General features: G+C 44.1%; 1 protein-coding gene across 4 annotated transcripts in view; it reads right to left on the reverse strand.

The window, feature by feature from the left end:
- The window catches only part of PRPSAP1 (phosphoribosyl pyrophosphate synthetase associated protein 1), a 42,155-nt gene that overhangs the window by 29,351 nt on the left and 168 nt on the right, over positions 1-12,636 (reverse strand). The window contains exons 1-2 of one of the 4 annotated variants that reach the window (XM_048818210.2): positions 12,518-12,629; positions 11,385-11,496 (exon numbers count right to left, since the gene is read on the reverse strand). In XM_048818210.2, coding sequence (XP_048674167.1) covers positions 11,385-11,467 — 83 coding nt within the window. In that variant the 5' untranslated portion in view covers positions 11,468-11,496; positions 12,518-12,629. Of the gene's footprint in view, positions 1-9,075; positions 9,184-11,384; positions 12,348-12,517; positions 12,630-12,636 lie in introns of those variants that run through there. The other 3 variants (XM_048818211.2, XM_048818209.2, XM_048818208.2) reach the window with 3 other exon arrangements.

The following is a 12,636-nucleotide window of genomic DNA, read 5'->3' on the forward strand; positions in this document are numbered from 1 at the left end:
ACCAAATGGAGAATTTAGTACAAAAATGCAAGCTGCAATGTTCAAATTAAGACATTCATTTTAAAAGCCAAGTGTATTAAGTGTGACTCAAAGCTCTTTACTTGTGAAGGTATTAAAAAAGGCTATACAAATTATCTAGTCTCTTCAAGAAAGCTACCATCATTCCCCTGCCAAGTAACTTGTCTACTTTAATATTATACAGTGTGGTAGGAGGCAGAAGCAGTACTGGGGCAGACTGTTTGGCTGCAGATTAATGATATACCAAGAATAGTCAGTCTTTTCAGATCAGATGCTGTATCTCCAATGGTATAGAATAAAGTGTACTCTCAGCCAGAAAATACATATTTTAAAATAAAATGGGATAGAACCCAAATGACTGCAAGAGTTTTGTACACATTCCTTATTACTGACCTACTATACCTGCCCCAACTGCACATAAGATTAATACCCACACTGGGGTCTATGAAAAAACCCAGAGTTAGGAGATTTGAATCTCAGAATAGAACTGTACATTGAGTTTATGTGCTTCTTCGCAACACATTAACACACTTTTAAAAATTCGCCCCACTGACCCAGTGTCTCTCATCTTCCCTTGCCATCCTTCTAGGGTCCCACTCACCTGTCTGGATTGGTTTCATTTTCAAATCAAGTTTTTTGATTTTTCAGATTACTTTTTACATTTTTCTGATGTCAGAAATACATAAAACTAAAACCGTCCATTAGCAAGAAGAAGTAGTCAATTAAAGGCATCTATTTTTTATGTACAGATACACAGAATACAAAGCATAACTGTTAGAATTCTACCTACTGTTATATACTAAAGATCCTTTTAACAAGCCTCTTGGAGTATGTTGACACTGCAGTAAAAGACCTGCGGTTGGCCTGGGCCAGCTGGCTCAGGCTATGGGGCCACAAAACTGGAGTGTAGATGTTTGGGCTTGGGCTAGAGCCCAGGCCCTGGCACTCTCCCCGTCAGTGCCTTAGAGCCTGGTCTCCAGCCAAAAATCAAGTGTCTATACTGCAATTTTACAGCCTCACACCCAGACAGCTAACCCAAACCAGCAGCTGCTGTGTGGCAAGTTTTTACTGCAGTGTAGACATACCCTTAAAGGACTCCATTGTTTTATGAAGTAGGTTTCATTACATTGTGTGTGTATATTTAACATATTTCCAATTAATTTGCTGTATTTAAAATTTAACTATACTAAAAGATAATTTGTTTAAAAGATATCTGATTACAGATGTAATTCATCTAGAATGTTCAGCTAAGATCTCAATGACATGTAGATGCTCTATTCTGCACAAGTGTGTGTTTCATCTCAGCTGAGTCACAGGGTAGTTAGATTGAGCCCCGAATATTCATAGCCTTTTCAATTAAAAGGATTATTCACTGAATTACCAGTTGTAGTTTTGAGTCTAGTAAATACATTCTTTTAACACATGGGTTTTCCTGTTAGTTTCATGGATCCTTATATAAATACAAAGAACGTAGGCACATGCATAAATATTTCAGTTAGGAAACAAACCTCAAAATAAAGCTTATTTTTGAGAACATATAATTATCCTCATCTTGTGTTACAAGTCTGTTCTAGCCACAATTTTTATTGCAACTGACCTACAGCTAGAAAAGATACCATAATTAACCACCACCTCATCCTACACAGCTAAGTGCAGTGATGGTGCAGACATTCATTTATAAGGTGCTCAAGTGTCTAAAAATGGCTTAGTCTGCAAAAGGTCACATATAGCCAGAAATGTACTGAAAAGGAGCTGGTGGCTAGGATACTGTGGTTTTCACCTACTCTGTGGCTGTTATTTGGATTTTAAACTGCCACCTGCATTGGGCACAAGGGAGTTCTGTTTACTATCTCATTTGAAGGACACTAGGTGGTACTATCAGTCTGTAGTATTATTAAAGGGTAGAAAAGGAAGGTGAATGTCTCCACTTTTTATTACTGCCGAGGGTCCACACGTATTGCTATTACATTTCTTTTCAACCATGCATACTGAAGTACTTTACAAAGAAGATATCCCTTATCCCTATTTTACAGATTGGGAAACTGAGGCAGAGAGTTTAAGTAACTTTCCCATGGCACTCTTAGTACTAGTCAGAAGCAGAACCAGGAATAGAATCCAGAGATTAATCCCAGTTCCTTGTCCTATCCAGTGGGGTATGCTAACTGCTTAAGAGTGCAGGCAGACAAGACATAGGACCCGACTCCTAGTGGAAGGGACACAGCAGCCTACAGTCACCTAGCAAAGTCTGTCACCCAATAACAAGGTAGCTCCCTTCTAAGTATCACTGCTTCAAATGAAAGCCGGCAGCTTGCTATGCACAGCCAAGCTCTGATAAACCTGAGCGGATCGCTGTCAGGCTGTCACAGCAAATGCAAGTCCTTCAGTTGAAAGGCCTGAAGAGCATTAGCTTCCATTTTGTAGCCTGATGGGATTCTGCAGCCCTCCTGACCACAAAGCCAGTAAAACCATGGAAGTTTGGCCTGCTACTGAGAGATTCAGCTCAAAATCTAGAGAACAAAAAAACCAAAAACAAACACAAAGCATTGGAAAAAAAAGATGCCTAAAAATGCAAGCTCTTTCCTCCATGAGCACACAGAAATTCTTAACCATTTTTTGGAGATACATAAATTCCAACTTCACAAGCAGGCAATTTATTCTGCTTTCTCCATTTGGAAAAGGTGTTCTGCTAAAAGAGACTGTCACCCAGACACCTGTAGCCAACCACTGATCTAAGGACAGTGAGCAATCTAAGCTTACGGGAAGCCTTTAAAATACTTTAGCTGGAAAGATCTTAGCAAAATGCCATTTGGAAAGTGGCAGATTCAACACTGCATAGTGTAAGATAAATAAAGAGAAGGTTTGCAATGCTTTGAGAGATTGCACTGGCAAGAACCCAGTTACGCAGAGCAGGAAACAAGAGCCTGATGCTTCAGAATTAATAATAGAGTAGACGATGCAAGCTAGGTTCTGTGCTGCTGAAATAAGAGGCTAAAAGAAGGCAAGTTACTTCTCTGAACAAGTGAAGGCCAGAGAGTCAACTTTCAGTGTAACTGAATTGGCGCAGCTCGGGTTTAGATAACAGGACAAGTAAAAGTATTGAGAACACACTTGTGGATACTGTCATCAGCCCACAAACCCCAAAGCAGGGATCGGCAAACTTTGGCTCGCAGCCTGCCAGGGTAAGCCCCCAGCAGGCTGGGCCGGTTTGTTTACCTGCCACGTCCGGCCGATCATGGCTCCCACTGGCCACAGTTTGCTGTCCCAGGCCATCGGGGACTGTGGGAAGCGGCAGCCAGAACATCCCCCGGGCTGCGCCACTTCCCACAGCCCCCATTGGCCTGGAGCGAAGAACCACAGCCAGTGGGAGCTGCAATCGGCCAAACCTGCGGACGCGGCAGGTAAACAAACTGGCCCAGCTCGCCGGGGGCTTACCCTTGTGGGCCGTGGGCCAAAGGTTGCTGATCCCTGCCCTAAAGCACTGACTGCTCAAAAACACTGGAGAAAGCAAGAGTTGCATTTCAAGTTACCTTTTTTTATACATGGATTATTATTTGTACAGCTTTTTCTCAGTAGACAGACACCTGATCTGCAGTGATTGTGTACAGAGCCCACCACCCAATGGTTTCATAAAATCTAGGCAGTTCAGGCAGATTCAGGCCTTTATTACTTAAACCGAGTTGATATAAAGTACTCTAAATTGGTTTAAGTGTTTCTACACAAAGGAGTTACACTGATTTACTAAAATCAGTTTGTGCACACTTGTGTAGTTAAAACCTCAGTTTTCAGCTCTGTCCTAAAAGGATGCTGATAACAGCCTTGACTAGATCAGGGTTCTATCAGTTGCTTGTTTACCCCTTAAAGGCAGAGGCGGGGCAAGGGCGATGTCAGATTCCCTCTGGAGAAGACTGAATTCCACAGAATTACTTACTATCATTTATGTCAACAGGAGGTTTGCACAAAGGTCCAGGGTAGAATATGGCCTTACGGAATAAACTTATAGTTAGAAAGACAAGGTGGGTGAGGTAATATCTTTTACTGGACCAACTTGTGTCGGTGAGATAGACAAGTTTCTGAGCTTATACAGAGCTCTTCTTCAGGCCTGGGAAACATACTCAGTGTCACAGCTAAATACAAAGTAGAACAGATTGTTTAGCATAAGTAGATAATACATTTCAAGGGACCATTCAAGGTGAAGTAGCTCATTAACACCCCTCCAGTCATAAGGGGGAAAGGCACTTGGAGATGCAGGGTTGTTGAGGTCCCAAAGCACAGGCTCCAGCATGAGCCTGAACATCTACACCTCAATTTTACAGCCCCCATAGCCCAAGCCAGCTGACACAGGACAGCCATGGTGTTTAATTGCAGTGTAAATGCTACAGTCAAGGCCCTGTTAACTCCATGACAAGACGGTACCAAATCCCCCATCTACAACTTTGTGACAGCAACCCCTACTTTTAGTAGCAATGTGAATTTATTCCAATACTCTGGAATACCCTCCATTCTCATCCTCAACGGCTCAGAATTGAAAATATTCATTGATGTAGTTATTATTTTCAAGAATGGGCTTCTTTGCTATGCTGTGCAGGTGGCCTGGCCCCATTTTCCAGGCATCAGCTCCCCCAGTGTTGTCCAGGTTACTCGTCGCACAATCTCCCTCGCAAGATGCGTCAGGGAAGCAAGAATCTTGTAGCCAGCATCAGCAGCTCACCTCCCCGGGTCCCTGCCTTGGCTGCTGCACATTTCTCCAAGCAATTCAACTCATCAGCCTACAATTTTGGCTCCCCAGTTCTTGGCTACAAGGTGAACCTCTGCTGCCTCGCTCCATGGAACAGTGCAGGGAGCATGCAGTAATCCAGTTAATTCCCCCTTGTGCTGGAAGATGGAGAGCAGATCCCAGAAGGGCAGACACACAAAACAAGATGTTAGATGCCTGGCTACAGCAAAATGGCAAATTCTGCAGCGAAGACACTGATCTTTGTGGAATTGTAGGAAAATGTCGAATTGCACAACCAGAGTATCATGGAGTCCATGAGGCCCTGACTGAGACAGAATGTGGCAGTTCACACCTCTCAGCTGTTTCAGGACTTCTCCAAACTCAGGCAGACACCATCACATTGGTTTATGCTAGGTTCACATTTGAGGGTTTTTTGTTTTGTTTTTAAAGTGAGAGCTGAGATTCTGGAGAACAACTCTGCAGCACGGGATGAATTCTGCAGCACTGCAGAGTACAAATTTCCCTTTCTTTCTAGATTGTACTGAAGATATTTTAAACTAACAGCATGGTGGACTCCTCTCCACACATTTCGTACAATCTGTCATTTTTATTTGTGGAGTCTTACTTACAATTCAGATTTTAAACTCTTTCAGGCAGGGGTTGTACCTGTCTTCTGTGAAGTACCCTGCACAATTGTGCCCGATAAAACAGTAATGACCGAGACAAGAAAATACAGCCTTGGCTTGATGGTACTTCATCTATATGACCAGGCAAAACAATACAGGTTCTTACCACTAGCAACAGGTTATAATTGGGAGTTTTCTTCATTTTTTATAATTAGGTGTACAAAGACTCTTCACAGATGAGTTAGCATGGTGAAGATTATACCTACTACATTTGCTTCCTCCACTCTATGCCAGATACCAAATGCACATGCAAAATTATCTCAACATAATTTACATTCAAGCCTCAATGAAAATCAGGATTTAACACTGAAATTAAACAGAAAATGCTGTTTATATTTGCAGTTGAAACCTCCCAACCAGGATATAATTTCATCCTGGCATTGACCTTCTGGTGACACCACTTCTTCATTAGCCTCTACTCAGTGAGACACCAAAAAAGGCAACAGTTTGTTCAAAATTGCCTGGAGTGCTACACTATGGGTTGTAGACCATGCTTGGGCTGACTGAATAGGAGTGACTGTGCCCTACGACCATGATAGCGAGGGCAAAGAAACCATAGCCTGGGCATGAGCTGCCTCCTGTAAAACTTTTAAATACACTCTACAGTCAGCCATTCTTTCTAGTGCAACAGCAACCCTGCAACAAGTTGTCTGATTTCTCTTGATTTTGAATGGGTGAAAGGGGAAGGACAAACAGTAGATACTTTTCCTACTATACACACAGAGATTAGGTTTCATGTGAGCAGCTCACATATCTGAGTAAGGCCTATTATCAAGGATACAAACCTGGCTTTTCCCCCTCACATAACTAGAGCCTAGCAAATTCACAGATATCTGCTTTATATCCATGGATGCAGCTGTATTGTTTACCATCTTTGCAGAGCCAATCCAGTATTTTTTAATCCACGCACAGCTCTAGCACAGCAGGTCTTAATTGGGGTCATTTCAGGGGGTCCCTCCGTAGGGCTCCAGCCCCACCCCTACACCAGGGCTCCAGGCTTCTGCCCCACAGGGCCCATGGAGCCCCTGAAACTACTGATGCCCTGTTGAGCATGCCCTCTAGAGCAGCAGTTCTCAAACTTCATTGCACCGCGACACACATCTGACAACAAAAATTACTGCATGACCCCAGGAGGGGGGACTGAAGTCTGAGCCCACCCAAGCCCCACCGCCCCGGGGCCAAAGCCCAAGGGTTTCAACCCCGGGCAGGGGGCCTATAACATGAGCCCTTCCACCCCAGGCAGTGGGGCTTGGGCTTCAGCCCCAGGACCCAGCAAGTCTAATGCCAGCCCCGATGACCCCATTAAAACAGGGTCCCAACCCACAGTTTGAGAACTGTTGCTCTAGAGGGTGCTGGTGTGGATCCAAATTTTTGTATCCCCACAGGGCTCTATACATAACTGCAGACTTGAAAGAAGCTAAGCACCTGCAACTTCCACTCAAATAATCAGAAGCTGCAGGTGCTCAGCACCTCTCAGTATGAAGCCTTGCGGGCATCATTCGTTCTAGTCAGGATGATAATCAAACAGTTGAACCATTAGCATATGTTATGCAGATACTCCCTTACCCTTTCCAGTCTATTACTTATGAGTGAATCTCCTCTAATGTGAGAGAGAAAGCAAGCAGAGAGACATTATCCAAAATAAATTCCTGTTTGGTAAAACTACTAACTCCACCCAAGTCACCCAGAAACTCCCTCTCAAGGTGCCTCAAAATCCTATACTCCAGGCTGTGCAGTGACAACATTCCAGCAAAAAACAATGCTGCACTCATTTTACATTCTTTCCTGACACCGCCTGCCATCTTTCAGTTATGAGTTTACCTCCTTTTGTCCAGGGCTCCAATGCAGTTTTATTCTTCAAGATTTGGTACTGTCCTGCAGTGAGTCTTCATGTTTTAGCATGAAGGAGAGTGCGTGCTGTTCCCTACTCCTTCCACTCTGGGACATATAAAGACAGGCGGTACACAGAGGCCAGGGAGCATGAAACTAGCAGCCCGGTGGGTCTGTACTCCGATTCCCTGACATCATCCACTCTTTTGCTTTGGTCTTCTCCAAGAGATCCCTGCAAGGAGGGCTGGACACAGCTTTTTCCAGGAACCCAATAGTAGTGCCTCCTTCTTCAGCTAAAGAGAGTTTCTCATGAGCTAGGAGCACTTCTCTGGTTTAAAGGAGTGGTGTACAGGGCTCATTATGATCACACAAAGATCAGAACGCCCATTTTTAATCCTATCCTTATTAGTCCATTCTGTTTATGCTCACAATTTTCTTTCCATCTTTAGATCCCCATTATTTTCCATACTTCGAGCCAAATGAATGCTTATATATTTTATATTACACACACACACACACACACACCCTCCTGCAGTATGCACAGGGTTAATAGTAGTACCATGTTCCAGAACACACTAGCATTCTCATGCATTTGGTAGGCATTAGTAGACTTCAACTCCTCCTCTCAGCTAAGCGTGGTGAGTGGTACATAGCATTTGTATCCTCTGCATGAAATACATTCTGCAATCAGAGAACGAGATCCAAGTGCATCTGTGCTGCTCCTATATTTAAACTGTTTTGTTCGCAGAGCAGATGTTACTACATCTGAATGCAGTGCCCACTAGAGCTGCAATGGTCAAGGAACCGTCTGTCTTACAAAAATTGGTATTTTCCAAAGGAGGCTTATAATCAGGCTACACAGATCCTCCTAGCAACAATGTGACATCAGTAAGGGAAAGGGATTTAAAAAAAAAAAACAACAAACCCAACAGTAAAAAAAAACCCACAAGTTTATCTGAGATGCAGGAGCGTCTATGGGATAGCTTGGGGAGGGAAGGGAGGGCAGAGTTGTGCTATGTAACTGAAGTGTCTGTGTTGTTTAAAAAGGAAGTTTTGCAAGATATTAAGTCATTCATGATACAGCATATGCTTAGCTCCAGCACTGTCAAACATAAGCCAATCAAAAGTTATGGAAATTCAAAGTTAAAGCTAAATCTGTCATTTACTCACCCATCATACATTAGCAATGTAGGTGTCAGTAGCGGAGGATCTTAAAACTCTAAACTTGCTAGGAGTGCATAAAGTGGGTATTTGAACCTTGAGAGTTTCATTCTTGAGAGAAATAGCCAGATGCTTAACATTTAATCTTTTGAAATATTCCTCACATTTTCTAAACTGCAGGAGAATATAAAGTGGGACTACTCATGTACTTCCACTACTCTTAGTGGAAGAGTTAAAACATAGATCCTAAGGTGAATATTTGCAGGTTAAATACATCTTAATTTGTAGATTAGGTACTGAATGCCCTGAATAGATTCAAGGGATATTTCACCACATTTCCAAAGTTCACTTACCTCCTGATTTTACCGGTTGCAATATGCAGACTCCACACACTTCCCAGACCATCTACCTCCCCCTCCCCCCAAGTCCAATTTTAATTGCTGGCTCCCACTTAGTGTGATAATCCAGCATGATAATCAATTCTGCTGGGCTCATTCTCTGCACAAATGAAGAGTGACAGAGCTTGCATATGGGGAGTACAGTTAAGTCACTCTTTCCTAATATTGCGTGTTGTTTTAAAGTTCTTTTAAATCTTATTCTAAAGGGCCACACACACACAAAAAAAAAACTTTAAAGAAAACACACAATATTAGATGACAAACTCACCCTTATAAGCCTGCTCCAACCCTATTCAAAGGTGACTGACATTCCCAGCAGACTGCCTGCTGGGATATCACAGTGAGTGAAAAGCCAGCAGCAATGCATCTTTTGAACCTGAAAAAACAAGGTAAATGTTACAAGTATGCTGAAGTGGTCCCACGACCTATTGGGGGAAGTCAGTACAGAATACTTGGAAATTGTCTTTGAAAATTATTACTTAACTCCAGCAGATCTTTGCCATCTCTAACTACTCTGAGCCTATTTCCTCCTAGGGTTACCTATATGTTTTGGGATTGTCACTTTAAACAATGAATGCATATAAGAATATTGACTTCATACCACCAACAGCTCAACCTCTGTGATTTAATACAGTTAGGCTGAGGCACAAAAGGAGGGGGCTTTTATTCAAAATGTCACTGGAAGCCATCCAGTGGATTATGGTTATATAGTCTCGGGGGGCAGCTATGTTCCTATATCCAAGGATGAAGTTCCAGACATCTTTAAATCCTCACATCCATCTCTGCCTGATCAAATAAGATAAGAAAGCCGATGAAAGTGAACTTGGTAAGTGTGTGCTACATACACAGTTATGCTTCCTGACCTTTGGAAGCCATAATCCTGCAAAGGTGAAAGGTCCTATATTATCCCCCACTACATCTTTCAGTGAAAGTTCAGTTGTTAAAAGAAAAAAGAAAGCCCAAAGACCTGGTGAAGCAAGTCAGCTGCTTACTATTCAAATACTGAAGACTTTGGAAGCTGCTTCCTCACCCTTCAGGAGCTGTTGCAGAATACCATGTTCAAGAGAGAGATTTTTAAGATAAGAGAATAGGCATTGGTAAAAGCATGATCGATTCGTTGCACTAAAATAAAGTTTGTAAGGATAAAAAGTATTCAAAACCTTTATACTCAGAATTGTATAGCTACATGCTTGAGAATATTAGAAACAGCTTTGTGGAGAGAAAATTAAGCATTTCACCTTTTTCTTTTTAAAAGATGCACTCCACCCATAAATATACACAAGCCAACATCTCCACCCACCCCTGGAACACCCAAGATCATTGACCCCAAACACACCATACATTCAGTTTAAAGGAGATTTTTTGTGTTAAGTACAGTACAAGGTTTATTTAACAAGCTAGACAAGCCATTCAACTAGCCACTACCATGTCTGTCAGTACTCCAAGTTCACAGCACGCCTTCATTTGCCAATATCTCTGTGTTATATATCCCCTAGAGATAAGTATTGGTGTACCAGCTGCCTCTGTGCATTAGTGAAGACACTATTACTGAAAAACAAGCACTGGGTCCCACCATACAATTTTGAGTTTGTTATAAATTGTGGAATGGAACCTAAGAGTAAGTGGGGAAGAGATCAAAACCGATTTGATGATGACAGCTGCACCCTGCTCAACTATAAACAAATGCCCACTCTTTAGGAAAGCCACTTTGATATCAGAAAGCTCCCACGCACTGTATCCTATTTCAACCCAACTTCACTCAAAGCAAATGACAGAAAGAAGTACAAATGTGTGTGTGTTACGTTTTATAAACCAGTCATATTCAAAAGCACATTTTGTAGCTAGGTTTTGATAAGCTTCTAAATATCCCAGCAAACAGGAGTTAAAAATATTTCTCCACTAAATCAAGGCCAAATTCTGTCTAGAAAGTGGGCTTAAGGAACAAGCACACACCTGTCCTTAAACTTTTTTTTTTTTTGGGGTAGCATACATTGCCACCTCTTCCACTCCTCCTAAAAGTGGGTGTAGCTGACTTTTTATTAGCATACACTCCAGCGTCCTACTGGGTTTAGTAAAGAAATAGGAATGAGCTCAGAGCACACTGCTCATTCTAGTAAATGCTGAAGATTTCAACTAGCAAAATCATAATTATGTATCTCAAAAAAGAATTCAGTAGATATTTTTTAAAAAGCATCCCACAAACCAGTTACACACATCACAAATTTCAATTAAGTCTACGCAAAATTCTCAGTATTTCTCTGCTGCAGTCCAACCTTTGCAGCAGGGTGATAGGAACCTGAAAGTGAAATTAACTACAAGGAGTTAAACCAACTGGTCTACTTTCCTTATTTAAACTTAGTTGCCAACAGTCAGCATCAACAAGGAAAAGTAAATTAGATTTTTTAAATGATGGCAGTTTTAATCATGTAAGGAGGGATTAGTAACCGAGTTAAGGAAGGGATTTTTTCTAATGTGATTTTTAACAGGATGTCCTTTTGAACTAATTTGAAGCAAGCCTCTCCCAACTAATGACGAGCACTAGGGGGAAAAGAAACAAAGTTGAAATAGGAAACTTACTCTGTGATCGTCTTTGCCAGCTCGGTGCAAGCTGCTGTGGAATTCGCCGAGAAGACCCGGTAGCCACTTCTGGCTGCATTCATTGCCAAGGAATCATGCAAACCCCTTGGAGCTCGAAAGTGAGAAAAAACAGATTTGTAAGGCAACAACAGCTTTCTTGGCATCCTTTTCCACCTCACCACCGCTATCACCGCCCCTTAGGGGGTGGGAGGGGAGAAGGGTGAGCCCTCAGCAAGCCAGGATCTCCACAGCCCGCTGCTCTTGACGTATAAAAGAAAGGGGGGGAATAAAATAAAAAAGCAGCAGCTGCAGCAGGCTCGGATGGCCACCTTGGCAGTCTCCAAAGGGAGCTCAAAAAGGGACCAGGCAGCCCAAGGTTAACTTTTTGTCCACCACCCCTAAAACCCGCCACCTGTGGGAGAAGAAATAATTCCTCCCTTTGCGTACAGGGGCCCAACTCAACACGCCTAGAGCAGCCGAAAGCTCGGCCTTTTGCTTCCAGTTTTGATGGGTGGACTGGAGCTGGGAGCAAGACACGGGAGGGGGGAGAGGAGAAAACAGCGCCCCGAGGGAGCGGCTGCAGGGTGAGGAGTTCGCAGCTCCCGGGGGGTTCAATCCAAGTGACAGGGGGAGAGCGGGAGAGGCCGCGGCCCCTGGGGCAAGCCCGGAGAAGCCGATGCGGGGGGGGGGGGGGGAGCGTCTCAGCCGAGGCAGCTGAGATGCCCGCGGACAATAAAGGCCAAGGGACCTTGGGGGAAGGGGATACAGCCCCAGGGAGCCCACAAACAACCCCCAAAGCGTGGGCAGTAGAGCACAGGAGGCCCCCCCGATAGCAAAAGGGCAGCGTGTGAGGCGCCTAAGAGGGGCAACGAGGTGAGGCGCCGCTTAGGCCGCCAAGGGGGGGGAGCAATAGGGTGGCGGGAGGGGAGGATCCTAGGAGGAGCTGGGGGCAGTAAGAGGGAGGGGCCCCGAGGCTCAGGGGGGCTGCCGAGGGGCAGTCAGGCGAGCGAGTCCCTTTAAGGCCAGGCTGGGAGGGTCCCCTCAGGCAGATCCGGCGCTGCTGCGGCCGCCCCGCGAGCCCGACCCGCCGCCGCCCGCAACCGCCTGGACGATCACGTCCGACCCCGACTCACTGCGCGCGCCCGCCCGCCCGCTCCGCCAAGTTGCTGGCACGATCACCGAGCTGCCAAGCTAGAGCGCCGCCCGACTTCGGCAGCCATTTTCTAATTAGACCTCCAGCCCTTCCCCTCCC

This window comes from Caretta caretta, chromosome 14 (genome assembly GCF_965140235.1).
Source record: "Caretta caretta isolate rCarCar2 chromosome 14, rCarCar1.hap1, whole genome shotgun sequence".
NCBI classification, from domain to species: Eukaryota; Metazoa; Chordata; order Testudines; family Cheloniidae; genus Caretta; species Caretta caretta.